The 26,120-nt window shown below is 38.6% G+C and overlaps 15 protein-coding genes across 15 annotated transcripts; 7 read left to right on the forward strand and 8 right to left on the reverse strand.

Annotated features, from left to right (window-relative positions):
* The first annotated feature begins 34 nt into the window (after window positions 1-34).
* Window positions 35-1,688, forward strand: WALSEDRAFT_33443 (26S proteasome subunit P45). The gene is made up of 7 exons (XM_006959613.1): window positions 35-207; window positions 252-479; window positions 527-694; window positions 745-874; window positions 923-1,008; window positions 1,056-1,262; window positions 1,311-1,688. Exons 1-7 carry the CDS (start codon window positions 52-54, stop codon window positions 1,647-1,649), a joined length of 1,314 nt encoding a protein of 437 aa, XP_006959675.1. The 5' UTR covers window positions 35-51; the 3' UTR covers window positions 1,650-1,688.
* An 81-nt stretch (window positions 1,689-1,769) lies between these two features.
* On the reverse strand, window positions 1,770-2,406 carry WALSEDRAFT_21031 (60S ribosomal protein L9; the record flags this gene model as incomplete). Its single annotated transcript, XM_006959614.1, has 2 exons — window positions 1,770-2,252; window positions 2,299-2,406. The coding sequence occupies 2 exons, from the start codon at window positions 2,404-2,406 to the stop codon at window positions 1,770-1,772; spliced, it is 591 nt and encodes a 196-aa protein (XP_006959676.1).
* Window positions 2,407-2,913: 507 nt separating this feature from the next.
* On the forward strand, window positions 2,914-4,974 carry WALSEDRAFT_58249 (hypothetical protein). The gene is made up of 3 exons (XM_006959615.1): window positions 2,914-3,095; window positions 3,145-3,792; window positions 3,840-4,974. Exons 1-3 carry the CDS (start codon window positions 2,918-2,920, stop codon window positions 4,949-4,951), a joined length of 1,938 nt encoding a protein of 645 aa, XP_006959677.1. The 5' UTR covers window positions 2,914-2,917; the 3' UTR covers window positions 4,952-4,974.
* Window positions 4,975-5,563: 589 nt separating this feature from the next.
* WALSEDRAFT_61044 (hypothetical protein) lies at window positions 5,564-6,840 on the forward strand. The gene is made up of 5 exons (XM_006959616.1): window positions 5,564-5,592; window positions 5,646-6,259; window positions 6,305-6,465; window positions 6,513-6,640; window positions 6,690-6,840. The coding sequence occupies exons 2-5, from the start codon at window positions 5,978-5,980 to the stop codon at window positions 6,773-6,775; spliced, it is 657 nt and encodes a 218-aa protein (XP_006959678.1). The 5' UTR covers window positions 5,564-5,592; window positions 5,646-5,977; the 3' UTR covers window positions 6,776-6,840.
* A 63-nt stretch (window positions 6,841-6,903) lies between these two features.
* WALSEDRAFT_61045 (hypothetical protein) lies at window positions 6,904-7,658 on the forward strand (the record flags this gene model as incomplete). Its single annotated transcript, XM_006959617.1, has 2 exons — window positions 6,904-7,157; window positions 7,201-7,658. Coding segments are annotated over exons 1-2 (669 nt in total), but the record flags the coding sequence as incomplete, so codon positions are not given.
* Window positions 7,659-7,746: 88 nt separating this feature from the next.
* On the reverse strand, window positions 7,747-10,153 carry WALSEDRAFT_69963 (hypothetical protein; the record flags this gene model as incomplete). Its single annotated transcript, XM_006959618.1, has 5 exons — window positions 7,747-8,543; window positions 8,589-8,816; window positions 8,869-9,630; window positions 9,675-9,896; window positions 9,946-10,153. The coding sequence occupies 5 exons, from the start codon at window positions 10,148-10,150 to the stop codon at window positions 7,798-7,800; spliced, it is 2,163 nt and encodes a 720-aa protein (XP_006959680.1). The 3' UTR covers window positions 7,747-7,797.
* Window positions 10,154-10,160: 7 nt separating this feature from the next.
* WALSEDRAFT_61047 (metallopeptidase Pgp2) lies at window positions 10,161-11,458 on the reverse strand. The gene is made up of 2 exons (XM_006959619.1): window positions 11,277-11,458; window positions 10,161-11,230 (listed from the first exon to the last, which is right to left on the reverse strand). The coding sequence occupies exons 1-2, from the start codon at window positions 11,284-11,286 to the stop codon at window positions 10,200-10,202; spliced, it is 1,041 nt and encodes a 346-aa protein (XP_006959681.1). The 5' UTR covers window positions 11,287-11,458; the 3' UTR covers window positions 10,161-10,199.
* Window positions 11,459-11,589: 131 nt separating this feature from the next.
* WALSEDRAFT_52248 (40S ribosomal protein S28) lies at window positions 11,590-11,889 on the reverse strand (the record flags this gene model as incomplete). The annotated part of the gene is made up of 3 exons (XM_006959620.1): window positions 11,590-11,742; window positions 11,786-11,836; window positions 11,887-11,889. The coding sequence occupies 3 exons, from the start codon at window positions 11,887-11,889 to the stop codon at window positions 11,590-11,592; spliced, it is 207 nt and encodes a 68-aa protein (XP_006959682.1).
* Window positions 11,890-12,236: 347 nt separating this feature from the next.
* WALSEDRAFT_47842 (Dbl-like domain-containing protein) lies at window positions 12,237-14,515 on the forward strand. Its single transcript, XM_006959621.1, has 2 exons — window positions 12,237-13,632; window positions 13,680-14,515. The coding sequence occupies exons 1-2, from the start codon at window positions 12,517-12,519 to the stop codon at window positions 14,472-14,474; spliced, it is 1,911 nt and encodes a 636-aa protein (XP_006959683.1). The 5' UTR covers window positions 12,237-12,516; the 3' UTR covers window positions 14,475-14,515.
* A 5-nt stretch (window positions 14,516-14,520) lies between these two features.
* Window positions 14,521-15,472, reverse strand: WALSEDRAFT_58253 (hypothetical protein; the record flags this gene model as incomplete). The annotated part of the gene is made up of 4 exons (XM_006959622.1): window positions 14,521-14,803; window positions 14,853-15,102; window positions 15,151-15,238; window positions 15,286-15,472. The coding sequence occupies 4 exons, from the start codon at window positions 15,470-15,472 to the stop codon at window positions 14,543-14,545; spliced, it is 786 nt and encodes a 261-aa protein (XP_006959684.1). The 3' UTR covers window positions 14,521-14,542.
* Window positions 15,473-15,481: 9 nt separating this feature from the next.
* On the forward strand, window positions 15,482-17,121 carry WALSEDRAFT_69968 (RuBisCO-cytochrome methylase; the record flags this gene model as incomplete). Its single annotated transcript, XM_006959623.1, has 7 exons — window positions 15,482-15,625; window positions 15,672-15,864; window positions 15,911-16,245; window positions 16,293-16,428; window positions 16,478-16,673; window positions 16,719-16,920; window positions 16,969-17,121. Exons 1-7 carry the CDS (start codon window positions 15,497-15,499, stop codon window positions 17,119-17,121), a joined length of 1,344 nt encoding a protein of 447 aa, XP_006959685.1. The 5' UTR covers window positions 15,482-15,496.
* Window positions 17,112-18,734, reverse strand: WALSEDRAFT_61050 (nucleotide-diphospho-sugar transferase). The gene is made up of 2 exons (XM_006959624.1): window positions 18,127-18,734; window positions 17,112-18,079 (listed from the first exon to the last, which is right to left on the reverse strand). The coding sequence occupies exons 1-2, from the start codon at window positions 18,704-18,706 to the stop codon at window positions 17,187-17,189; spliced, it is 1,473 nt and encodes a 490-aa protein (XP_006959686.1). The 5' UTR covers window positions 18,707-18,734; the 3' UTR covers window positions 17,112-17,186.
* WALSEDRAFT_61051 (hypothetical protein) lies at window positions 18,701-23,646 on the reverse strand. The gene is made up of 4 exons (XM_006959625.1): window positions 23,473-23,646; window positions 22,121-23,421; window positions 19,014-22,071; window positions 18,701-18,970 (listed from the first exon to the last, which is right to left on the reverse strand). The coding sequence occupies exons 1-3, from the start codon at window positions 23,574-23,576 to the stop codon at window positions 20,867-20,869; spliced, it is 2,610 nt and encodes an 869-aa protein (XP_006959687.1). The 5' UTR covers window positions 23,577-23,646; the 3' UTR covers window positions 18,701-18,970; window positions 19,014-20,866.
* Window positions 18,711-22,068, forward strand: WALSEDRAFT_40159 (hypothetical protein). The gene is made up of 2 exons (XM_006959626.1): window positions 18,711-18,970; window positions 19,014-22,068. The coding sequence occupies exons 1-2, from the start codon at window positions 18,771-18,773 to the stop codon at window positions 20,032-20,034; spliced, it is 1,221 nt and encodes a 406-aa protein (XP_006959688.1). The 5' UTR covers window positions 18,711-18,770; the 3' UTR covers window positions 20,035-22,068.
* An 86-nt stretch (window positions 23,647-23,732) lies between the features above and the next one.
* Window positions 23,733-26,053, reverse strand: WALSEDRAFT_33453 (glycoside hydrolase family 16 protein). Its single transcript, XM_006959627.1, has 9 exons — window positions 25,960-26,053; window positions 25,736-25,909; window positions 25,041-25,690; window positions 24,761-24,991; window positions 24,582-24,714; window positions 24,418-24,535; window positions 24,266-24,371; window positions 24,060-24,218; window positions 23,733-24,012 (listed from the first exon to the last, which is right to left on the reverse strand). Exons 2-9 carry the CDS (start codon window positions 25,741-25,743, stop codon window positions 23,828-23,830), a joined length of 1,590 nt encoding a protein of 529 aa, XP_006959689.1. The 5' UTR covers window positions 25,744-25,909; window positions 25,960-26,053; the 3' UTR covers window positions 23,733-23,827.
* Between the last annotated feature and the right edge of the window lie 67 nt (window positions 26,054-26,120).

Raw genomic sequence — 26,120 nt, forward strand, 5'->3', positions numbered from 1 at the left:
AGTTAAAGTACAAAATTAATAGCTTACGCGTCATCTTCAGTAACAGTCAAGATGGCTGACGCAAATGATCAACCTATTGAGACAGAACCAGCACCAATAAAGGAGGAAGAGAAGCCAGATTTATTTGAAGATATACCAGAAGATATCAGGAATGACTCTGTCGACAGCATCAAGACTCGCAGTAGAATGATTGATAATGAAATAAGAGTAGGTCGTCTGCCCTTTTATTAGCTTACTAATAAATCCCATAGATGTTCAAATCTGAGCAATTACGTTTGACACATGATATGCGAGCTTTAGAGGAGAAAATTCGTGGCAATCAAGAGAAGATTAGACAGAACAAGGTCTTACCTTACTTGGTTGGAAACGTAGTTGAGATTCTCGACGTCGATCCTGAAGGTGAAGACGATGGCGCTGCTCAAGATCAAGATTCTATGCGTAAAGGTAAATGTGCAGTCATAAAGACGAGTACGAGACAGGTGAGCATTCTGATACAAGTATGTACACACCTCACACTCCCCATCAGACAGTTTTCTTACCACTCATCGGTCTCGTTAAGCCAGAAGATCTCAAACCAGGTGATCTCATTGGTGTTAACAAGGATTCTTACCTCATTTTGGACACTTTGCCCCCAGAATTCGATTCACGTGTCAAAGCTATGGAAGTTGATGAAAGGCCGACTGAAAAATACACCGTGAGTTTTCGATATTACTGTCTCACACTTCATACTCACAGTCTGTGAAGGACATTGGTGGTCTTGAGAAGCAAATTGAGGAACTTGTGGAAGCTGTCGTCATGCCTATGAAGCAGGCTGACAAGTTTGTCAAGCTGGGTATAAAGCCACCTAAAGGTGCCCTCATGTATGGTCCACCAGGTAGGTTTTGATTGAAAAGCTATTCTGGAAAGTCTAACGACCTTCAAGGTACTGGTAAAACTATGCTTGCTAGAGCCTGTGCTGCACAAACAAACGCATGTTATCTCAAGCTTGCTGGTCCTTCTTTAGTTCAAGTAAGCGAAATGTGCTGCTATAAGCTATCTTTCTAACGAAATAATAGATGTTCATCGGTGATGGTGCTAAACTCGTCAGAGATGCATTCGAACTAGCAAAAGAGAAGGCTCCTGCTATCATCTTTATTGATGAATTAGATGCAATTGGTACAAAACGTTTCGATAGTGATAAATCTGGTGATCGTGAAGTACAAAGAACTATGCTTGAATTACTTAATCAACTGGACGGTTTCAGCTCAGATAACCGTATAAAGGTGGGTAATGGACTTTAATAATAACACGTGTAATTAATACAATCTTAGGTTATCGCAGCCACAAACAGAATAGATATTCTCGATCCAGCTCTTCTTAGATCAGGTAGATTAGATAGAAAGATAGAGTTCCCATTACCAAATGAAGCCGGTAGAGCACAAATATTACAAATACATTCAAGAAAGATGAATGTTAGTCCTGATGTCAACTTTGAAGAATTGGCAAGATCAACGGATGAATTTAATGGAGCTCAAATGAAGGCAGTTTGTGTAGAAGCAGGTATGATAGCATTAAGGGAAGGATCAGAAATAATTGAACATGAACATTACAATTCTGGTATACTTGAAGTACAAGCTAAGAAGAAGCAAGAGCATTATTATTATGCATAATTGTAATAAAATAAATTGATGAAAATTTTTCTCACAAAAACGGAATTATTAGATGGACTTTAAAGAATTTATTGGTTTACAATAAAAAAAAGGATGCAATCTTCTTCTTAGGAAACCAATTTACTCGTCTTGAACGACTTGTTCCTTTGATGAAACGTAAACACCATCCAAGAACTTACGGATATCCTTGTTACGGACACGGCAAATACCTTGGATAGCTGCTGCTGATTGTGAGACATTTTGGATGTCGTTACCAGTTAAAATGATCTCATCTTTTTGAGTTTGTGATTCTTCAATTGTAACACCTTCGGACATCTTAACATTTCTGACAGCCTTTTCACCTAAGAAGTTACGGATTTCAACAGCCTTTCCACCGTCTTGGATGATGATGTTGATTGGAAAGTGCGCGTAAACGGCACGCATTCTGTATAAGAAACCCTTAGTGACACCCTTGATCATGTTGAGGATGAGGGATTTGACGGTACGCAAGCAAGCAATGTGCTTACGGCCACCGTGCCAAACGACAATCTTGACAATTGCTGAGTGGTCTTCCTTTTCACCAACTTTCTCAAGGCGAAGGTCCATGTTGATGTGACGGACGACCTGGAGGAAGTTAGAAGGGAGGAAGACTGATAGAAGACAAACGAACCTTGGTAAGCTTACCACGTGGACCTTCAGCGGTGATAACACGGGACTTGATGTCTACGTTTACACCCTTTGGAACCTCGAGCAACTCGTCGTTGTAGATTGAACGCATCCTAAATAGAGGGATTAGTATGGCCTATAATAATACTTAGAGGAGAGTGCGTAGACATAATTAGCAAAGTGATGATAACTTTTTATTATAGACGAGGACTGGTGAATTGATAGAAGAAAATAAAGGTGTCCTCAATGATGATACTAAATTGTACTATTTACACTCTCCTTTCATTAATTTTCTCACCTTCAGACTTGGTCCTAAGAAAACGAGCAGTTGAGCTGACGCTCTCGTGAAATCCTTCTCAGAGGAATTGAAAAATTTAAATTTATCTTTTTAAAACTAATAAAAGGTTTTTTAATATGAAAGTAATCTTTAAATTAAAGATACCGCTATTCAGTCTATAGTTGCTTTTTGTTATCCCTCGTATTCCTGCTATTCCTTAGAGAGTTATTGATAGTGAAATTGGTATAAAATAACTATAAAGTACTACCAGTGCATTATGTTGTAACCCTTACATCTTCTTTTTACGCTCCATGCACGGACACCACTAGCTTCTTCCTACTCAGTCATGTCATACCACCCAATAGTAAAAGAGCCAAAATTGGCGTTGAAGGGATATAATTCTAATACCACAAACGAACAAGATATCGCTAATGAATTACAAGGTTGTCTGCCTTTAAGAATATGCTTAAATTACGATTCAGAAGACGTTGAAGCTAATGTTGAGTTTAAAATGTTGGAGTCAGGTGTGTTAGACTCTAGCCTTATCTTACTATTCATCTGACACATACTCAGCTGAGAAAGCTTTCACTCTTTACAGGAATCTTCGCTTCTCTGATAAGAATATCGAATTGTTACCCTACGACGATAATAACAATCTAATTACTCATATACCACAATCAATATCGACTCCAAAGATATTCAGAAATTTACCAACAACAATCACGCCAGATGCTGTATACAATTTGACTAGATTATACGGCCCAATACATTCAATACGCATGATAAATGCCGGTGTAGCCGTAGTTGAAGCATGGGATGAGGATACCGCTAATAATTTGGAATCTGAAATGCATTGTTCAGATGTAGACGGTCAATTGATCAGCGTAACTACGTATATACCTCCACACACAAACGAGTTACAGCCTAAAGCTTCTGCTTTTGTTCCGCAACATCAAAAGAAACATGGTTTGGTTACTCCATTACCAAATTCTCCAGGTAGTTACTTCGGTCATGGTCCTGGTCAACAAGTACAATATACTGGTACAAACCTTGTCGACCCTTGCAATCTTTTCGTCAAGAATCTCGACCACTCTTTAGAATCAAACAACTTGTTTGATCATTTTAAAAGTTACGGTCATATTGTTAGTGCAAGAGTTATGAGAGACGAGAATGACAATTCGCGTGGATTTGGTTTCGTTTCTTACCAATTCCCAGAATCAGGTAAGTTCTTGTTTATATTCAATTCACAATCATTAACAAATTTCCAGCCAAAACGGCTTTACATGCCATGAATGGTGTTACAATCGGTTCAAAATCAATCACAGTTAGATTTCATGAACCTAAGCAATTACGTCAAGAGAAATTGGCAGCGAAATTCGCCAAATCTGGTGATAGACTTACACCATCACTTGGATTACAAACACCAATTAGTCCAGTACCATCAGATTATGGTGGAATGGATAATTATTTAACATCACCACCATTATCAACAACACCATTAGGCCAAAGGCGTGGATCAGGTTCATACTTTAAAGCAGCATTAGGTGCAGAAGTTATACCATCATTAGAAGAATTTAAAGCAATGACCCTACCAATGAGAAATGAAATTTTGGCAGGACATATGGCACGTATACTCAGTCAGAACGGTTTAGGTGAAATGGAAGTGATTGATAAGTTGTTGATTAACAACAAATTGGAAGATCTCGTCATTTTACTTAACGACAATGATGCTTTAATAGAAAGATCACAACAAGTTCAACAAGAGATGAATAACCTTAACGTTGGATTAAACGCCTTGAGGATCGATCAAGGGGGTGCATCCAGAGCTGGCAGCATGATATCACAAAGTGGATATATATCACAACAAAGTGAGAAAGAGAGGTTAATTATGAGTGTCCAAAACCTCGGCGAACCAGATAGCGAAAAGATTGGAGAAATGCTCAACAGTTTGGGCAAGAAGGAGAGGGCTTTATGCTTATTCTCTAATGATTACTTGATCCAAAAAGTCAGAGATGCTAGAGTACTCATGGAAGCCATGGAAGGTGATGATGATGAGGCCAAACCAGAAATGAAGACCGAAGAGAACCAGAATATGACGGCTGCTGAGGTATTAGAAAAGGCTATCAAAGAGAAGACAATATATGATGAAGAGCTGTACAAGCAGACAGTTGATTATTACAATTCACTCGCTCATTTGGAAGTTAAAACACAAAAACAAAAAATTGGTGAGAACCTCTTCAAGCAAATAAAATTAAACGGCTTTAAGAGTAATATTGCAAAATTAACAATCAAGATTCTGGACAATGAAGATCTTAAGTCATTGATTTTATTAATAAAAATATATCCAGAGTATTTGAATTTAATTATTTGTAAATATTAGACAATGATCATCTTTATTATTTTAATAATAGAATTTATACTGCCAATTTACTATACCTATAAAGTAATAAAAGGTAATAATTTTAAGGATGCAGAAGGGATATTGATGTTCTGGTCAATAATTGGCTTTTTAACTTTAATAGAGCAGTCATTCAGTTTAGTCATACAATTTATACCATTTTATAATCTAATAAAGCTATTGTTCATTATTTATATTTTATACTTCAACGGTTCATCAGTTTTATTTATGACGTATTTAAAGCCATTCTTGGATAAAAATGAAATAAAAATAGAATATTATTTAAATAAAATAAAAAATCAATTCATTAGATTAATTTTAAATAAATTTAGTGACGAATTTGAGCCAATGGAGGATGAGCAAGCTGCAAATCAGCAAGATAATAATAGCACACTTCTAACTATGATATCACAATATATACCATCTACAGCAACATCAACGCTTAGGAATAGGAAGCAAAGTAGTCCAACAGATGAAAGCTATGAAAAGATACAAAAATCTGAATTAAATAAAAAATCTGATAATAATAATAGCTGGTTATTTAATTTGTAAATCTCTATAATAAATGTCATCACGTATTCGAGGTCTTGATAAAAATAATGACAGAATAGTTTTAGTTCCACGTAGGACACATATTAATTTAATAGTCACTCAATTTAACGTTGTCTTCTTACAGCTTGGGCGGATGATGAACCACCTTCTCCCCAATTACCACAAAATAATATCGGACCAGTAGAATTATACAACGCCTCTACAACTGATTTAACTAATCAATTCCAAGCGAGCAATCAGCAAGATCTAAAATGGTGGAAGCTCACACTTCCGAATAAGATATACAATAGACATAATAGTTCAAATAATCAAGTAGACAGTTCTAGTATAACTAGTGATACTAGGAGTACAAATAATCACCACCCTCATTTACATAGTTTCGATGAATCAATTGATCGCCAAGATAGAGCATCTATTACATCCCACCAAGCGAATTTAGTTAAAACATTCGCAAAAATGGCGAAATCTGAATTAGATGATGCTGCTCAACATAGGAGGCATAAATTAGGTAAAAGAACTCGTAAAGATAAACTAAGGAAATTTTTATTACATTCCGCTTACGTTCCTTTATTATTTAGAAGCGTAAACGTCGGCTTTACGACTGCTTCATTAGCTGTATGCGTTAGAATACGTATATTAGAAGGTCAATTTAATGCACTTGGTATATCAGGTGCGGGCGCAATTATTGGTATCATTTTCGCGCCTATGACATTAACACATGTTATGGTATCAATATATGTTAGTCACTTTGTTTTACCTTTCATCATTCACTAACGAGCTCAGCTTGAATACTTTTATGGTAGACCGATCGGTATTTGGGGAATACGATCTAAGATGGCACACACACTTCTCGATTTAGTTTTTATTATTTTTTGGTCAGCCGAATTAAGCTTGGTTTTCGATAATTATTTTACTTCTCTTCTCTCATGCTCTAATACTACACCGTAAGTTTCGTTATCTATAACTGAAATTTTTCAATAACTTTTGACAGCTGGTGGTCAAATGTTTCACAAGCGAATGAAAGAACAGCTGATTTGATTTTATCGGATGAAAAGCAGGGTAGACTCTGTAACCATCTGGGTGCATTAGTAGGTTTAGTTTTCGTTGGGATGCTATTATGTGGGTTTTAGGTTTTTTTGAAAGTACATACGACTAATATATAACACAGACGTTGTCAATCTTGTCGTCAGTCTATATAGAATCTACGAAAGAGTTCGTTTACATCAACATATGCACAACGGCGAATTAGTCTAGACGTCATTTCATAATCACATTCAATTAAATTGCATTGTATTATTATTATTATAAATTGTTTTTATACCCTTATTTTTCCTTATCATACGCTGTCCAAATGGGGTAGTCGTAGATTAGATAACAGGGAAAGCATTCCAAAATGTATTTGAGATAGCTAGATATAAACAGCGATGTTGGTTGATACATCTATACCTATAATTGAGGAGAGTAATGAAGAACAAGATATGTCTCCAGCTTTAGCGAGCACCAGGGGATCTTTTGAGACTTTCAGGGGAGATAATGAGGACAAAAAGACGCGTAGCCTCCGCATGACGCTTGATTGGCTCGCGCCTAACAATACGAGGAAGCTAAAACAGACGGAAGCAGAATTAAGTAATCATCGGTAAGTAGTTTTAAAACTAGTGACAGCTTACTTGAATACACAGACGTATGACATCCTCTGGATCAACTTATAGCTCAAGTGCAACAGACTTTACTATGCCTTGTGATAACAGTGAAGTAGCTTCAATATCTTCAGCGAGTCTTTTCACAAGTGATACATCGTATAGTCGAGCATATACGCCACCAAATGTCTTTGAAAACTCTTACAGATCTAAAATGCAGCAGACTCCACCTCCTGTTCCAACTAACTCACGTCCTCCTGCTACGCCAACTTTATATACTAAAGAAGGGTTGCCAATTGATCTTGCACAGCTCATGCAGCTATTGGGTACTCAAAATCAGCACTATCAACAGTTTCAACCTCAACCGCAATATCAACAGACCCAACAATTCGGGCATCCACAGGTAGCATACCAACACGCCCCTTCACCTCAATACGCATATACAGATGTAAGACCACTCCACAAACCTGTATCAACACCTCTGTTTAGAGAACGAAACTTACCCCACACGGTATCCTCTAGTGATATTTCAAAGCCAAAGAAAGAAAAAGTCAAGACATTCGGTCGAGGCGGCGCAGCAAGAAAAAGCGGCAATTAATATCAAACTATAATCCTGTACTTAAGTCATTAATATTTATTTCAATTTTTTACTTTCTTTTTCATCGTTCGACTTCGCATATTCTCAATGAATGTTAATCTTTGCCAATGTAAACGCATTTCGAGACGTTGAATAGTATCCTTTGCTTTAGATTTATCTAAATCTGCACTACGAGTGTCAATTATTTTGCCCGAGAGTTTGCGTAGTGCGTCTATGATGATTGCAATAGCATCGTCACGTTTTTCATCCCTTTGAGCGATAATGAGATCTTTTTCTTGATGTATGTATGTCTCAACATCTGTCAAAACAATACTGAGAATCTCAATGTAATTTTGTACATCACCATAATCAGTGTCATCGTCGATTTCGAAATGTGATCTATTATCATCGTTACCGCCAGCTTGAAGTTCATTAATTAATGGGGCAATATTTGGTGGTAACTCGTAACGCTCGATGTCTATAGGTTCATTGCGGCCTTCGAGGATGACTGCCCAAGCGAGCCATCTTCTCATACGCAAAGCGCGTAGACTGCCCGCAGGGAAAGACAACAACATCTGTAATTGAAATTCGCTCGATTGGTTAAACAATGCAGTAATTACTCTACTCAGAATCGATAAATCTCCACCAGCGTCAGATTCGCTGTCCAATGATAAGAGTGCGCTTGATGCACATTTATCAACAAGACTATGTATACTGCTCACAGACCTATCCATTGAGAGTAAAGCCATTGCTGTCATTAATCTCCCTGTCTCATGGATATTGAATAGCTTCAATTCAGCCATATGCTCTGTTAGCTGCAATAAGCGTGACAGGATCAATATCCTATGCCCACTCTGACTGACTAGTTCACTTTTGTTTTCTCTAGTGATTGTCGTTGTAGGATTCTTATCAGATTCATCAAAGAGTAACTGCTCCGTAGTTGCAGAAGCACCCATGAAGCGGAACGGCCCAAGTAAATCCAGCAATGTGAAAGGAACGCTCTCTCTATCATACCGATGTAGACTATCCTTGAGGATTGTTAAACATTGATCTTTAATGGGAATATGCTCATGAAGAATCACTAGTTAACCATTGTTAGCTTAACCTAATCCACAAAGGAATCTATGACCCACTTAACTGGAATATTATATGTATGAAACCAATGTATGGTTCACATCTGCTTAGGACGACGGGTATAACGTGTATGAGATACATCTCTTCAGCACCGAGGTCACCTTTATCCCTTATTTTCTTATATTGAAGTAGGCAGTCTTTCTGCATTTCATCAAGGCCTTCAGTTGCTACCACGGTATCGAGTGCGAAGGCTAAGAGCTTATCGACATCTAATACTTGGTATTTGGAAATATCAAAAAATTGGTAGTTAACCTTGTTCTGTCTTCTTTGTTTCTCAATTTCGATGTTCTTTTTGTCAGATTCTAAAACACCCTCTAGGGGGTTTGTAGTGGTATTTATTCCTGACATTTCAACTGGCCTGGCTGTCTCATAAGTTAGGAATTCATCATCATCCGAGCTACTTTCTTGATCTGCCTGGTCAACTTCATCCGGATTACTCTCGATGGTGAGATCATTGAGTTGTTTCTCCTTCTCAATAAAACGCCTGTAAGCATCTTCCTGACCGGCTGGACCTGCTCTCAGCTTATCATTTTTGCTCTTTTCTTTCAAGAGACGCTCAAGTATGTTAGATTTACCCTGCTTATTGAATTTGAGTGGTTCTCCCTTCTCAATCGGCTTTTTGGTCGTGTTATCTGGCCTAGTTTTCTTCCTATTAGTGCTAGATGTAGCTGTTGTTTTGTATGTCGAAAGTATAGCGTCATCTTCTTCATCTGAACTATCTGATATTACAATTGGGCCTTTGTTTATGCCCTCATCACTGTCTATATTTATAACCATTACTTTTTTCTTACAATACCCTTTAAACTGCCTTTTACTTTCTTCGTTGGTTTCTTGTTAGTCTTGGGTGGTGGTGGTTTACTTGATACAGATGTCGATGGTTTATCTGTTTGAGTAGATGTTCTAGCTTCGTGGTATTGTTTGAGTTCTTCCTCCTCCTCTTCTCTCTTCCGTTTCAATTCCGCGTTCTTGCTCTCCTGGATATCGTTTAGATAACTAGCTTCACCCGGTTCTAACCCTCTAAACTGATCTTGATATGGGTGAGTATGGCACATATCCTGATATATAGATACACTCACTAGACAACTTTATTTTCTCCTCGAATTCAGCCTCCTTTTGCTGTCTTCTCTCATATAACTGTTCAGCTAACGGTCTGTTATCCTTCTCCTCGAGTTCTTTCTTCTCTTCTGGCTCTTTATTTAGCCTCTCGTAGGCTTCTTTCCATTCTTTGTCTTTCTCGTCTTTGTTTGATATCTCATTGCTGCTAACGAATCCTGACGACATGACTGTTAACAATAAAGGTTGGTATGTATAAATACAATTATAGAACATTTTAATCATTCCTCCAAGATACATGTACTTGATCAGTTCTGAAGCGTTGCTTGCAAACTGTATCTTTAAGCTCAGTTGTTTGACCCATTCGATATTGGAGCAGACCAGCTTGAGCGATCATGAGACCATTATCGATACAGAACCTCATATCGGTCGCAAAGACTTTACCACCCCTTTCAGCTGCCATCGTTGACATCATTTCTTGTAATCTTTTGTTACAACCAACACCACCAACGATGAGTACTTCTTTCGAACCAACATGTGCCATAGCTCTCTCCGTAGTTTCTACTAACATTGCAAATGCAACTTCTTGCAAAGTAAAGCAGAGATCTTCTTTCGTAAATTCAGTACCGAATTCAGGTTTCTTTGTGTATGATGATGTAGCAGTTAATAATCCAGATAATGAGATATCCATTCCTTTAGTCGTGTATGGTAATTTGAGTAATTGACTACCAGATTTCGCAGCTTGCTCAATGTTATAACCCGGACTAGGATCATTTGGTAATCCGATAACTCTAGCGAACCTATCCAAGCAGTTTCCTACCGCTATATCTAAAGTCTCACCGAATATTCTATATCGCTGTTGAGAATAGGCGATAACTTGAGTGTTTCCACCACTGACGTAAAGAACAATAGGGTTTTGAGCACCTGTTATTAGTCTTCCCATTTCTATGTGTCCAATGCAATGATTAACTCCAATGAGAGGCTTATTGTAAAGTAAGGATAGAGTTCTAGCAACCATCGCAACTGCAGTGAGTGGTGCACCCATACCAGGACCTTTAGTGAATGCAATAACGTCTATATCGTTTATGGTTAGCTCAGCGTCATGAAGAGCTTTCTGGATAATTCTTGATAACCAATGTTTGTGATGTCTGGCGGTGTCTGCAGGAAGGAAGCCCGATCCTGGAGGGGTGATATAGGTATGTCTAGGGTTAGATAAAACATCAACTGAACCGTCTCTATTGTGTCTGACTATCCCAGCGCCTAATTTGTTAGCTGAACCCTCTAAACCAATAGCGATGTAATCCTTCGCTGAAAGAGACTGTGAGTGTTTGTAGAGAATAGAAGAACGACTAACAATTATGCATTCTAGTTATTCTTAAATAGTTCCCAGACGGTGTAGTTCGCTATCACCCAGGCTGTCAGCAATGGTAGCAAACCAACGAGATAGATAACAAATTGTATGAAATAATTATTTTCATTAGTGAATAAAATAATAAAACTCGTTAGGAATCCGACTATACTCAAAATTAACAGGCTGCACTCTCTTTTCATCATTTTATAAAATTGCCGAGCTACTCAAAAGAATATACATCGTTTACAGTCATATAAAATTTTTAACGAAGACGACTGTGGGCTGTTAGATGTTGCTGTCATATATACGGATACACTCACCGTGCTTCTCTCTCAGATTCGAGCAAGGCAAGAATGTCTGCTTCACGAACTGGTCCTTTGACGTTACGAATGATTGAACGGGAGGTGTCGTCCAAGAATTCAACGCGGACTTGGGTAATACCACCACGGGATCCAGTTCTACCGAGGACCTATGATTGTTTAATATGGATATATCTATATCGATCTACCCACCTTGGTAACCTTTGCGAGCTTGACTGGCTGCTTGTTGGCGGCTGGTGCGTCCTTTATTGCTGCGTCAATATTTATTATTATTTATTTATTATTTAGCCTACCATCGTTTGTGAAGGTGACTGAATTAGCTCGAGAGAAGAGTTGCACTGTTTGCCCTCATCAAAAAATTACAATCAAGAGCAAAATTCAAAATATAAAAGAGATCCTTTATTATTATTTATATGGTTGTATTCTCTATAGTTATTTTAATATATCCTTCGCTTTCATCTCTAAATCGTCCTATTCTTAGCTATCTGAGCACCCTCAAGTGATATTAAGAGATGGTCTACATTTTTATCCTTCTGACGATAGATAATCACATATACTGTAATTTATTTTATTCATCTACTCTTTTGCTCTGATATATCTCTCTATCAACTACCCCCATCACAGCCGATACCCGTATGAAAGCAATTAGACGTGCATTTAAATCATCCACCTTTAGTTCGAGTAAAGCTGATAGCGAGAATAGAAACCCTATACATGACAGCACAAACACTCTCAATACATCTCCATCTACAGATACTAAAGATGAAAAGCACGTACAATTCAAACCACCCTCCACACTACACACACAAGTAGAAACACGTTCTATATCACCAACTCAGCCATCTCTCATCACTTCTTCATCTACATCTCGTCTCCCTCTATCTCCATCGACCTCTTCCACAACTTCTGGCACTTGGAGCGGTATGGTACAGTTCGATTTAGTTGAAAACCTTTCACAAAGGGAGAGAACTAGACAGGAAGTCCTATGGGAGATTGTCGCTTCTGAAGCTAGATATGTTGATGATCTATCCAGTTTATTTGAAGGATATATAAAACCATTGTTATACCCATACACACAAAATAAGGATTCAATTTCAATACCAGAGAATTTCAAATTGTTATTAGAAACTCTCGGTAATTTTATTCTACCAAATCATGTCTCATTATCAAAGGATTTAAAAACAAGACACGCTGCTCAATACCCACTCATTAGAAGCTTGGCTGACATTTTCTTGATTCATAGTCATAACCTTCAATATTACTCTTTATACGTCTTGCATTTAGAAATTTCTTTATCAGTTATAGACGAATCCATAAATTTAGCTAAAAGTACTGGCAATATGAATAAACGTAGCGATTTATACAATAGTTGGAAATTAGGTAAACGTTTACTAGACTTAGAGGACGCAGCTCAAAGAGACAATGAAGCTGGGTTGGCTATTAGTCTTTTAAAACCATTTCAAAGATTGCTGAAATATCCTCTACTCTTTCGCAATTTGTTGTTCAATAGCGATCCATCAATGATAGAGTACGAATCTACACTCAAAATGGTTGATCAAGTGGAGTCTATCGTGAGATCAATTGAGGACCGTAAAATACAAATAGAAGAACGCGATAAAACTAGAGATGTTCTTGCTAGAATTGAAGGAATAGAAAAGGAACGTAGCTTAATGGCACCTAAACCTGGTCGTTTGTTAATGAAGGAAACTAGTTTACAAGTACCAAATAAGAGCAAGCACGGCTCATTACCACCACCTCAGAAGCCACAAGTTGCAAAGAAAACTAGTGTTAGAAGATTATCAGATTTGTTACCTTCCGGTACTACGATTCATCTAGAGGATAAAAATAATTTCACAAAAAAGGATTTATGGCATGTCGAATTCAATGATGTAACGCTTCTTTGTCAGCGTACTGCGAGAACAACCTTGCCAATTGCCAGTAACGACAAGTCAACACCCTCTGTCAAACGATCGTCGTTGTCTTCAAACAGAAGCGATAGTTTGAGGCAAAACGGTCGTAACTTATATCGCTTTATAAAAGTACGTATTGTTATGAAATTAGACTTTCTATTAACTAATACGTTAAGATCGCAAAATGGAATATAACCGATCAATCGAATGAAGGAATAGTATCCATGAATGCCATCCTTCGAAGCAGATCAAACTCAACTGATGTAGGAAGACAACAAATTCCAGGCAAGCCTTTCCCGACATCAAATCCAGATTCAAGATCGCCAACGTTGAACAACGTCGATAATTCCACACCAGACGATATGAAGAGCAGGGCATCCACTAAGATGTCATTCAGTTATGCCAAGGGGGATGAAATTACACCTCGTATTAAGCTTAGACCGCGTCAAATGCCACATTCACAGAAAAACTCTCAAAATGAGATTCAGAATGTCAGGATGGCAGCTGCGAAATTCGGTACGAGACTAAGGCCATCGAATGCGAGTCAGACCAGTATCAATGTCATGAATGACAGGCCGTCTAGTCGTGCAACGACTACTGGTGCTCCAATGAGACAGAAGGAAGTGGTTGTCGCTAGGACACTCACACCCCAACCTCCACCTACTAGCAGCAAGGCTAAACTTGAGACCATGAATAGCTCAACGAGGAAGGTCAATCACAGGAAAGCACAACTCTACAACGAGAGATCACCATCGACTTCACCTGCTCACAAAAAACATACGTCAACTGGAGACATAGATGCTTCACCAACCGGCTCGATTTCTAGCACCTCTTCAATGGAAACTCAAACAAATGTGCGCCAACCGCTACAAAGAAAATCAAGAGCACCGAGCCAAGATTCTGGTATGCTCTTGGTTAGAGTTGCTGAACAATATCTGCGAGAATCAGAACCAGAAGTACAACAAACATAATGGATATGATATTTCAATAAAGTGATTTTTTGATGAATGGCACTATTTATACAACAATATGAGAATTTCTATGAGCAAGTCGTGTGTAACGATATCCAGTGTGGTTTATCGTCATCTTCTACGTATATATTTCGAGAGGGCGGGAAGAACTCGCTGTTATGACTGATGACTTTATTGCAAACATAGCAAGGTTCCTTGAAAAGCATAACAGCATAGCTGTTTAACGTACTCAAAGCGTGTGTTATATTGCAACTCATGAGATCTGTTGTTGATACAGCTGTGAGCTTCTGACATAAATGGTATTCTGAGACGAAATAGTCCGGTTTGCTCTATTTTGGCGCTGTTAATCTGACGAATAGTTCAATAATCGACACTAACCTTTGTTTCTTTGCTTGATTGAAAATTGACGCGAGTGACTGTGTAATCAAGATCGCTGAGTGATACTAAAGCGACGAGATCATTGGTAAGTTCTACAAAGATCGCATTTCTCTCGTATTTGTAGCTCTTTATACCGGTGTATGTAGGTATAATAGTCTCTAACAAATTACTGATATCTTGAGTACTTTTCACTTCAATCTGGTCAAAATTCGCGCGTTTCAACTTCTGATATGGCACTTTGTCTTGCTTACTGTATTGCTTATATATCAGCTGGGATCATCGTAAATAGTAGACATACACTGTCTTCTCATTAATTTCTGTTGCAGGAGCATTATTAAAACTGGGCCCATTATTCTGCTCGCTAATTGCAGCATAATCGAATGCCTCTTGAATTTCATTGTAAGTTTTAACATAGGAGTATATCAAGACCAACCTTTCAATTGAATTGTTTTCTGTTTAAATGATTCAATATCAGATAATCCATTTGGTGCTACAGTTTTAAGTTCTTTGTAGGAAACCAACTGGGAGAATTGTTGTGTAATGTTTATCAATTGAGTATCTAATTTATTCAATCCGTCTATATATTCCTTCAATTTATCGTTATCACTCTCAGCTCCCATGACGGTCTTCTCAAAAGGACGTCGATGACTGATAGTGCGAAATTCCTCGAATGGTTTACAACCAACGGCGGTGAATTCTCTAAGGATATAGTCGCAATCGGTGAGAACGTAGACGGTATGGGACGTGGTCTCGTTGCTGTTGCAGATATCAAAGTGGGTGTTTTATTAACTAAAGACACATGTATTTAAACATCTACAGGCACAAACTAGTCTATTTACTATCCCTAGAGATATTGTTTTATCCACTAGAACATCATCCTTCAAAGAGAAAGTCGGACAAGATGTTTACAAGCAATTAGAGAATGATAACATCGGTAGTTGGACACCATTGATTATGGCTATGTGTTGGGAATACAACCAAGGTGGTAGTTCAAAATGGGATGCCTACTTTAGTGGGTGATTTTTATCACAGTGGTTAATCTAATCATTACACTCTAGAAATACTACCAAAACAGTTCACATCACTCATGTTTTGGTCTAAAGAAGAGCTCTCATTACTTAAAGGTACTACAGTCGTCGATAAGATCGGTTTGGAAGACATAGAAAACGAATTTGAGAGAGTTCGCGATATAGTGAAGCAAAATGAGAATGTTTTTGGCGACATCGCAAACTACACTTTAGATTTATTCAAGCGTATGGGTTCACTAATTCTTAGCAGAAGTTTCACTGTCGAAGAATGGAAAACTGAAGAAGAACGCGAGAAGGAAGAAGAGGAAGAGGAAGACGAGGATGAAGAGATAGATTTACGCACCTCAGTAGATGATGTCGCTATGGTGAGTTTATAAATCCCCCGTAATGTCGTACACTCATGTTATAATAGGTTCCAATGGCTGATATACTCAATTCACGGACTGACTCCGTCAATGCGCATACAGAGTACGAGGAAAACTGCCTCCGCATGATTTCCCTCCAAGATATTAAAGCTGGTGATCAGATCTTCAACACATATAACGACCGTAGGTGCTACCATTGTACTAATGATAACAACTAACACATTCCGAACAGCACCAAATGCAGACTTAATCAGACGTTATGGTCATGTCGACTATTCACCTCTCAGTCAAGATCCTGACTTCATGGGTAACAAGAATGATGTTGTGGAATTACCAGCAGACATCCTCCTCGAGCTTGCACTTCCGGATGCTAAAGAGAGTCACAAAGAGAGAAGAGTCGAATTCTTACTTGACGAATGCGGAGAAGAGTGCGTAATTTTCATATACACAATATTTACTAACAAATGACAAAGTTCATTCGAACTCACACATGATGATCTTGTTCCAGAGTTACTCAAGATTTGCGTTCTGCTCTTCACTGAATCTGAAGCTGAATTCAAGACACGTGAGAAATCAAGGAAATTACCGAAAGCCAGCGGATTCACGAAAGGGAAAGCCGAATTCCTGATCAAAGCTATAAAGCAACGTATGGAACAGTATGGCTCTACTCTTGAGGTGCGTTTCATTCATTGTGATATAGCCTTTACTGACTTTAAACCCAAGGATGACATTAGTAAACTCGACAACAAGGACTCATTACCAGAGAACAACTTCAAGGCTTTAGTTGTGACAGTAGGAGAGCGTCGTATACTTAATAAAGCAATAGAGGAATTACAAACTACAGACTACGCTCAAAAGAAGCAAAGGACAAAGTAAAGAATGTAGTAGTAAAGATAATTTATTAAATATTAAATATGCAAATTCTATTGCTCAAATTAACTTTAGTTGAGAAGTGATTTGAGTTGATCGACTGATGAGACATAGCCGCCTTTAACGACTTCCTTGCCACTGACAAATGACAAGCCCTCACCTGCGTATGTTACAAGTGGAGAGAGTTCAATTTCAATTTCATCAGAAATGTTAGCACCGTTCTCCTTCAAGTAACGCTTTGAAAGACTAAGAACATCGCTCCTTGAGGTCTCTGGTGTGTCTGACTTTGAACCAGGTGCATTCTTAAGGGGACTGAACTCATCCTTACGTTCAACCTCGAGAATTGCGAGGTTCGTGAATGGGAAGACATCGAAGATGAAGAGTTCCATCTTAACACCATTTGGAGTTTCTGGCTTAACATCGCTACCAGTCTTGAGATCGACTGTTGGAATTTTCTTTCTAGCGATGTGGTAAGCGATCTTATGTTCGAATTTTGGTATTTCATCACGTAAAAACTTCGTAGTGTAGAAGTGGTTGGCGATGTTAGCAGCGTTGAAAGCTAACTTTCCAGTACCGTCATCAACCAACTCAGCTAAGTTCTTTGGAATTTCGGAATATTCAACGACTGAGAACTTTGAATCTCTTAATGCGATTACACCAACAGATTCGTGTGCATCACGTTTTTGGACAACCTTGGCACCACAGTCAACGCCAGATGCGATAGAGTAACCGACAAAGGTTGGGTCAGCAACTTTACATAATGAGTTGTCAACACAGTATGCGTGGATATATTCATAACCATTCTCAGTGAGGATGTCAATTGGAGACTTGGTTGATGTTGGTGAGATTGACTTCTTATTGTGCAAAGCAGTGTATACACCACCGTTTCCGTCTGGAGCAACTGCTACGTTGCCTTTGTTACCGAGAATAACCTTACCATCTTCGGTAAAACAAGGTAAAACGCCTAAAATTTCGTAAATAATTGAAGAAAAGAAACTAAAATCAACCAACCTTGTTCAAAGAAGATAACGTTTTTCTCCTTCAATCCGAAATACTTGTTTTCTTTGAAAAATGCTTCAGTTGTTGCGCGTGTTGGGCCTGAAGTCATGACAAACCAGAGAATGTTAACTTGATCAGCATCCTTGCCTGACTTTTGAGCGGCCAATTCCTCAACTTTAGCAATACGTTGTGCTTGTAATTCGAAGAGTGTCTTATGTGACAGCAAACCAACGTCGTACATACCCTTTGGGTTGCTGGAACCAAGACGTGTGCCTTGGCCACCAGCCATAAGGATGACTGCTAACTTGTTGTTTGCGATTGCGTCGAGACCACGTTCATACCAGGAATGTTGCTCCGCGGACGCGACTGATTTCACGCTTTCTGTTGGTGGTGGAGTGAAGCTGTTATCTGCAGGTGGTTGCTTTTCAACTTCCAATGCGAGTTTAAGTATTTTGTCAACGCGTTCGAAATCTAAGTTATCGATCTGGTGAACGAGTTCTTGTTGTTCAGTTGGACTAAGGGTGTTGTAGAAAGTAAGCAAGTGATCTTGACCTGCTTTGTTTACTTTATCCGCGATTAATTCAATTGACATTTTTCACTAAACCTCGTCGGTTACTTTCAAGAAGATCACAGCAACGGATTTGGTTAACACGGCGATGAAGGTTTTAACTTTAAATGTTTGGGGCTTAAATAATGTATCTAAATACCGTCAACAAAGAATAAAAGCTATCATATCTAAATTGAGCAATAGCGATGCTGACGTCGTTTGTTTGCAAGAGTTATGGCTAGATTCCGATTACAAACTAGTAGAAAGAAACCTCAAGAATGTATATCCATACACAAAATACTTCTACTCGTTAGTTTCGTGATAACACGTGTATTTTACTAATCTACATTAGTGGTTTAGTTGGCAGCGGACTAGCCATACTATCAAAATACAAAATAATAGAATCAGATTTCAATGCTTTTAAGATGAATGGACCACCACTAGAAGTTATTAAGGGTGATTGGATGGCTGGTAAAGGTGCGGGTACCATTACGGTACAAGTTCCTGAAATTGGCTTGGTAGACATCTACACTACTCATTTCCACGCTGCGTATGCTGAGAATGACAAACATGCCCGATTTGCTCACCGTTTATCACAATCTTGGCAGTTGGCGACACTTGTTAAGAAATCTTACAACTCTGGAAGAAACGTTATAGTTACTGGTGACATAAACTCTGAACCTTTCACCTTGGTTTTCGATTTACTGAAAACACACGCTAATCTAATCGATTGTTGGAGTGTCGATCATCCAACAAACGACAAAATACCTCCACATTCACCATCAGACGCGGTATTTCGGTGCGGATACACGGCTGATGTAGCATTAAACACTTTCCATCATCAAAGATACCCTGGTTATGCATCTGGAGATGAATCTAGCAAGTTTGCAGGTGGAAAACGTTTAGATTACATACTATTAAAATCACAAGTCCTAAAACCAGTTAAATCTGAGATAGTGTTTCATGAACTTTGTGGTCAAAACTTTGAACATTCGTATTCTGATCATTTTGGCGTAATGACCACGTTTGAATGTAACGAGCAACCAGAATCACCAGCCAAGAGCAGAGCCACCGATAATGAGATGTGCTATCTTGAAACAATAAGAAAGTTACGCACTCTTAACAAACACTCAAAGAATCAATCTGTTAAGTATATTTTCTTTACTGCTTTATTGGTCGTTTTGGGTTTAGCACTCGTAGTAGCCTCAGAATTCCCACCTGTGGCTTCTTACTCTCCACTCTTCACTTTCTTTGCTTTTCTAGCAGGTGCTGGAGGTGCAACTTACCTCTACGTTGGTTATATTTTCGGTAAATTCGAAAGACATAATATCAAGAATCTGATCGGACAAATTGAAGATCACGTTGGTCATTAGATTGTAGCATTTGATATATTAATGGGTTTTAACGAGATGAATACATTTTAACGATTACTTTTGATATCAATAGTGGTCTAAGTAACACACTACATTATCTTATCACTTATTGAACTGTCTGAAGGCAAAGGGAACATTTTAAGATGATGAAAGTAAGACAATATTAGAACGACCATTAACCATTTTGCCATCGGCAGAACATTGTATATCTATTCCCGATAACACCTTTAGTTTAACTTCATGATCCTTTAACGAGTTACTTTGTATTTTAGTCAAACTTCCTCTGTCACTTAGGACTAATTCTGGTTCACAATACTTCTTAGTATTGTTTTGTGATAAATTAAGTATGTGGTGGTGTCTATATTGCTATAATCCATGTAACAAACATGGCATATTCCAGTTGGGAAGACAATACTAGCATCTGGTATCCAGTATATCAGACCACATTTGCACACGAAATACAATGTATTCAGCATGAGGGAAGGTTATGTGAGCCAGAAAACTCCATCCTCAAAAACAGTATCCAAACATCACAACAAGATGATGTCTTTCCGAACTGCTAATCACAATTGATATCATTATCGAGAGTGAGTGCGCAAGAATAATGATGTAGATCTAATACCTGAAAAATCTTTTGAGTTGTTGCTTCATCATGGGATTATCGAGGTAGAGTAGATATCGTTAGATGAGATTACATTATTAGAGATTAAAACGAGTCTAACATAAAGTGCATTGGACTAACGTGATTCAATAGATGTTCAATGACTACTAAACAGTGTCCATAATATTGAATAATTGATTGCATTAAATAAATAACCATAAACATCATAATTTACAAATAACTCAATGAATTACCTCCAAGAACATTCCAAGTGTTATTATTGTCTCCAGCGTCAAACAATTGATCTATATTGAATTGCATATCACCCCCAGTAAACATGTCATTTGCTTGCGTCGTTTGTGGCATGTAATTAGTGTTCAAATCACTCATATTCACATTAAACGGTTGTTGAGAGTAATTTGTATTCAATGGAAGACCAAACAAGCCGGCATCACCTTCCTCGAAGACACGCTTGAGAAGATCATCTGTGAATCCTGGATGTTGACTATTCTTTCCATTTTCAACTTTTTGATCATTTGCAACTGCGTATGTCGCCAAATTTGTAGGTTGCTCAGATTGATACTGTGGTGTAGAATGATGTGAACTTCCAGGTGAGCTAATCTTAGCAGCTTGTCCTTCATCTAGAAGTTTTTTCACTAATATTGAAAGATCGCCAGATCTTTGCCGACTACCTCTATCACGATCATCTGCACCGAATTTGCGCTTCAAATCAGGCTTTTGTCTAATCTCCTCAGCTAATAAGCCCTCGAGCAGTGCAGCTGAAGAATCAGCACCGGAGCTGAATCCACTTGCATCCTTAAGCATATTGAGTGCGCTCTTAATTTCTTCTCTTTTATCGAAAGCGTCTGAACTCATTGGATCATCATGGATAAGGTCAATGAAGATGACGATAGCACTGGCAAATGCGTAATATACACAAATCCACCATCTCTCGAGGAACCCAACGCTGTCTCCATGTCGAAGAACAGCCAAACATTCTCTTGCTGCTGTTATACATGTAATTCTACTCTGCAGGTAGTTTTTATTTCTATATCCTTTTGATAATATTGGTCGATGTAATTTAACAAGTCTCGTATGAGTAGACAAGTTAATTAATGTCCTCTCCCATTGAAGAATTTGCATCCTTTCGGGTGATAAACCAAGTTGTTTTACGTCATAGTTCATTTTGTAGAACTCTGGTAAGTCGTTTATTAGATCTTTGCATTTCTTATCTTGTATCAATGTAAATTCCAATGAGAGATGTCCGTTTTCGTTATATTCATCGACGATCGCTCTAACGTGTTCAAGAGACCTCAGTCTCGTTAATTGGTACGTCATACTTGTATATACTGACATAGGTTTAGCTACCAATGGTTGACCATCTATAAGATCATCGTCGTCTATATTGCTTGGTAAACAGCACTTATTTTGACTAGCTATTGTAAAATAAGCGATCAAGTCACTAACAAAATATATAGTACTTACGATGGATAGAGTAGTTGTAATTGTGTGGACCAGCCAAGAACCAATCGAGCATCACCAGATTCCACCATATTCTACGTCCAACTTCACGCGTAACGACACTAGCCCACATTCCTGACCGTTGAGACTTTCTTGAATTCTTTACATCATCTAAAGCATGGTTTTCGCCTCCAAGTCTGGACAAACCAAGATTCTGAGCAATCTTAATCGCTGCACCTAACAAAGAATAGTGCGTAGAAGATCCATTAGTGTTATTCAGATAAAGTCCCATCAAAATAATAGTTTGCAAATTCTTCAAGTTGTGATTCTCCAAGTAATCACTTGCCCATAAGCAAGCTCTACTGGCAGCGAAATAAAGTGAAGGAAGCGTTTTATGTTCCTCTTGAGTGAAACCAGCAGCGATAGCTTCTTCTGTGTCTGCAAAATGTAGTGCAACACATATAACTATTAAATATAATCCAGTAAATGCGGGAGGGATTTCATCATGTTCTTTCGTAGAATTTGAGTTAAGTTGTCGGAAAAATATATCCAAATCATTGAGAAACGTGGGCACGTGCATTGCTTTATGGAAAAAGTCAACCTTTGTCACGTATAGTTTCACCAAAGCTTTTCCTTTTTTGATATCTGGTAGTACAGCAAGAATACTTTTGAGGTAGTCCTCAGCTGATGTTTCGCAACGCATTAACTTGAAATCTGGAGGTGTAAATGAGTTCGAGGCTTTAAGAGGACCTATTCGAGGTAGAGTGGAAGTTGAAGCCGAGGGTACATTGCCTGGATAGTTATAAGATGTTTGAGGTGAGTCGACTGGTGATGATGCTGAACTATTTAGTTTGAGACGATCATTTGGAAAAGATGGCTTCTCTCGTCTACCAAAAGCGAAATCTTCAAGAATCATAGCTGCTTCTTCTTCGTCTGAATCGTTTGAGACAGCGCTAGATAGAGGCGGGCGTGATTGAGCTGATCCAGTCGTTTCTTTTTCTTGTTCTTGTGTATTCTGAGGAGCCAACTTCTTCTTTGGTGGTCTGCCTCTCCTACTAGGTCCTTCTGGTTTGACTGGATTGGATGATGTAGCTCGTTCATGTGCCAATGATAAAGACGCAGGCATTAAACCTGCTTGTAAATCCTGTGGTAATCTCTGGTGCATAGATCTCAAAGCCGCCTCTAAATGTAGTACCCTGTTAGTGAGCAATTCTAAAGAAGTTGAAGATGCACAGCCGGTAGTTGATTCATCGTGCTTTTCAACTTCCCTACATATCGCATCATCTCCACGAGATTTGCATGGCCTACAAGGAAAAACTCTATCGCTGCAGACTATGTGAGAAACGAAATGACGATATTGTAATACTAATACTCACCATTTAATTTTCCTTCTACGGCATTCAGAGCAAGCTTGCACTTGTCTTTTACGAGGTGTAGGTTGCTTCATGTCCGGTATACTATCGACATATAGATGTGACATCCTCGATGATGATCGTCAGTGACAAAGGGATATATCTTGTAGAATACTTAGATTCCTCTATAAGATTAAAGATATTGTCATCTAATCATTATTTATACATAACGTAACATTTTATCTAGGTTTTTCGCACGAGAGATAGGAAGTATCGTGACTCGAATGAAATGATGAAATGAAATTGTATATGCTTTATTTAAATAAGAAATATTTTACCAAAAAAATTGTCCTTCCTTTCCTAATGTTCGTGGTATAATTTAATTCCAATGATTGCGTTTCTTCTCATCTGTCTCTGTCCTTCCAATGAGGTTTTTGTCAGGCGTTGAATGAAGAGCGATTTGACAATCTGCATCGTCCTGATGTAATAATGCGTTCTTTACTGGTTTTGCAACATCTGGTGCCTTTTCCATGTATTGATTCCATGTGGTGAGATTTGCATTTGCTAACGGATTTTATGAGTCAATGCAGTTACACGGATGGCGGACTCACAGTATGCCTCAAGATGTCTGTTAATGTAGGCAGCCGTTGGCATTTCTGGTGGATCACAACCAATGTTGATCGAATCTGATGGTTGATAGACTCTAACCCAGTCGACTTTCATGATGTTCGGCCAGGCACCGTTGAGTACTTCATCTGAGATAGCACCAACTAAAATCGAGATGAGATTAGCAAAACTCAAGTCATATAGGACTCACAGTTGTAAGAAATACCCAGTTGTAAGATGACATACATAGGTTCGTCCGTTATGGGTCTTTCAGAGATTTTAATTGTGTCATTTCCACCAAGTGCATCACCGAATACCTATGTCATACATAAGTGACATACTTCACATCAAAGTACTGCTTACCTGCCAACGAAGTTCATCGTTGACTGTCCAAGCAATAGACGCTTCATGACCAGTGCCTGGAGTGATTTGTAGACCATATTCACTGAATTTACCACCTGACATTTGGTATGCTTCTTGACTGGAATATAATGTTAAATTGCTTACGGAAGGAAACTCGTACTTACTCTGTCATAACGACAACACTGGTACTCATCTGTTGATTACCACCTTGGTAGGTATTAAGCATGTCAAACATATCGTTTGGTCCTTGTGTCTCGTTATATGTGATATGAATAGCGTCATGGTTCCACTGATAGCCTGTAGAGGTGGTTAACTTTGAAGCATCAGTACATTCCAAATTTACCTAAATCGAATGGACAAAATTGACCAGACATAGAAACTGTACCTGTACCACCATGACCTCCCACAGCATTTTCTTGACTAACTTGTGCTTCGAAAATATCAATTTCGAAGGCAGAGCGTCCTTTAAAAGTACCATCTGGATGTTTAGGACCCGGATGATCTTCATTTTCACAGGTACAACGTGAGAGACGTTGTCCAGCTGAGTATGAAAGTGCGGCGGTTGAAGGATCACCTGGATAATTCGTTAGACATAAATAATATTTCAAGTATATGTTTCGTACCTCCTTGGTTGTAAGCCTCTTCTGGGTATTCACCTAATGTTTGATTTTGTAAAGTACCGACGTCACAGGTATCGTAAGAGTACGGCCAAAGCCCTTCAAGGGATGCACCATATGCGGCTCTTCCGAGGTTACCCATAGTCCAGAAACCAGGCCAAAGACCCCATACGTCAGATTTACCAGGTAAACTAACATTAGCGACGACGTAGCCACCAGTAAAACAGAATTTGTTCCAAGTAGTGAGAAATCCACCTGTGTAATCAAGGTTGTGAGAGGTAAGGTCGTCGTCGTCACCACTCTGGTCCAAAGTGATGAGCAGATTACCACCTTCCGTTGTTACTTGACGAGGCGAGTACCACTCAAGATTGTTTGTACCCCAGTAATGTGCATCATGCGCTTCCCAGTACGGGTCATCACCTTCATAGAAACTTCTGCCATCTTGACTGAATTCATCGGAGAAGACAAGTTTGTATTCGCGGTTATCTGTACCAAAACCGCTCGAACGAACGTAAGCATCTTTTGGAGTGTCTTTGTCTATTAAATTTCTGTCTGGAACTGTCCATTCCACTTGTCCGGTTGAGTTGAATTTTGCGTATTGTCCGCTTGGTGTGTGTGTATTTGGTTTGAACTCATCATAGATCGGATAACCGGCACTATTTAGCGGTTAAGCTGGTACTTCATAACTAAAAAAGACTCACAAAAGCATTAGCAAGGCTGTTATAACCAAAGATAAGAATCCCAAGTTGATGAAACCTCTGACGGTGAAAATCGATCCAGTCGAGGCCTTTGAACCGTCTTTTGTTGTTGGATTGTGTAAGTAATCGTCTGGCTCACTTTGCCAGTTTCTGGCCCCCCAGTCGTTTGGATTTGCGCTGTTTGTGCACTATCAGTAAGAGAATAGTGTAATTGAAGTTAAACAAACCTCATTTCGAATCTTTCAGATTCTAAGTGATTCATTGGCTCATTTTCAAGCTTCTCATAGCTCATCTTGAGCTTTGTGATGGTGGAAGTTTACCAGAAAGCAGCGTACGGTATTCTCGAACAATCGGGATCGTCAAATAATTCATTCATTGCGATACGAGT

The sequence above is a fragment of the Wallemia mellicola genome (genome assembly GCF_000263375.1).
Source record: "Wallemia mellicola CBS 633.66 unplaced genomic scaffold WALSEscaffold_19, whole genome shotgun sequence".
Classification (NCBI taxonomy): Eukaryota; Fungi; Basidiomycota; class Wallemiomycetes; order Wallemiales; family Wallemiaceae; genus Wallemia; species Wallemia mellicola.

Excerpts from the sequence above, each read along its gene's own strand:
- WALSEDRAFT_61044 (XM_006959616.1), top strand. The coding sequence starts at position 5,978 with ATGGCGAAATCTGAATTAGATGATGCTGCTCAACATAGGAGGCATAAA. Across the intron at positions 6,466-6,512 it reads TCATGCTCTAATACTACACC|CTGGTGGTCAAATGTTTCAC; the intron begins GTAAGTTTCGTT and ends AACTTTTGACAG. Across the intron at positions 6,641-6,689 it reads TTTCGTTGGGATGCTATTAT|ACGTTGTCAATCTTGTCGTC; the intron begins GTGGGTTTTAGG and ends TATATAACACAG.
- WALSEDRAFT_40159 (XM_006959626.1), top strand. The coding sequence starts at position 18,771 with ATGAAGGTTTTAACTTTAAATGTTTGGGGCTTAAATAATGTATCTAAA. Across the intron at positions 18,971-19,013 it reads TACACAAAATACTTCTACTC|TGGTTTAGTTGGCAGCGGAC; the intron begins GTTAGTTTCGTG and ends AATCTACATTAG.
- WALSEDRAFT_61050 (XM_006959624.1), bottom strand. The coding sequence starts at position 18,706 with ATGTCAATTGAATTAATCGCGGATAAAGTAAACAAAGCAGGTCAAGAT. Across the intron at positions 18,080-18,126 it reads CGTTATCTTCTTTGAACAAG|GCGTTTTACCTTGTTTTACC; the intron begins GTTGGTTGATTT and ends ACGAAATTTTAG.
- WALSEDRAFT_33453 (XM_006959627.1), bottom strand. Across the intron at positions 24,536-24,581 it reads AGTGTTGTCGTTATGACAGA|TCAAGAAGCATACCAAATGT; the intron begins GTAAGTACGAGT and ends ATTATATTCCAG. Across the intron at positions 24,219-24,265 it reads ACTGGGTATTTCTTACAACT|TTGGTGCTATCTCAGATGAA; the intron begins GTGAGTCCTATA and ends TCTCGATTTTAG.
- WALSEDRAFT_58249 (XM_006959615.1), top strand. The coding sequence starts at position 2,918 with ATGTCATACCACCCAATAGTAAAAGAGCCAAAATTGGCGTTGAAGGGA. Across the intron at positions 3,096-3,144 it reads GTTTAAAATGTTGGAGTCAG|CTGAGAAAGCTTTCACTCTT; the intron begins GTGTGTTAGACT and ends ACACATACTCAG. Across the intron at positions 3,793-3,839 it reads TTACCAATTCCCAGAATCAG|CCAAAACGGCTTTACATGCC; the intron begins GTAAGTTCTTGT and ends ACAAATTTCCAG.
- WALSEDRAFT_47842 (XM_006959621.1), top strand. The coding sequence starts at position 12,517 with ATGGTACAGTTCGATTTAGTTGAAAACCTTTCACAAAGGGAGAGAACT. Across the intron at positions 13,633-13,679 it reads ACTTATATCGCTTTATAAAA|ATCGCAAAATGGAATATAAC; the intron begins GTACGTATTGTT and ends TAATACGTTAAG.
- WALSEDRAFT_61051 (XM_006959625.1), bottom strand. The coding sequence starts at position 23,576 with ATGTCACATCTATATGTCGATAGTATACCGGACATGAAGCAACCTACA. Across the intron at positions 23,422-23,472 it reads CGTAGAAGGAAAATTAAATG|CGATAGAGTTTTTCCTTGTA; the intron begins GTGAGTATTAGT and ends CATAGTCTGCAG. Across the intron at positions 22,072-22,120 it reads TTACAACTACTCTATCCATC|CTAGTCAAAATAAGTGCTGT; the intron begins GTAAGTACTATA and ends ATTTTACAATAG.
- WALSEDRAFT_33443 (XM_006959613.1), top strand. The coding sequence starts at position 52 with ATGGCTGACGCAAATGATCAACCTATTGAGACAGAACCAGCACCAATA. Across the intron at positions 695-744 it reads GGCCGACTGAAAAATACACC|GACATTGGTGGTCTTGAGAA; the intron begins GTGAGTTTTCGA and ends CAGTCTGTGAAG. Across the intron at positions 1,263-1,310 it reads GCTCAGATAACCGTATAAAG|GTTATCGCAGCCACAAACAG; the intron begins GTGGGTAATGGA and ends ATACAATCTTAG.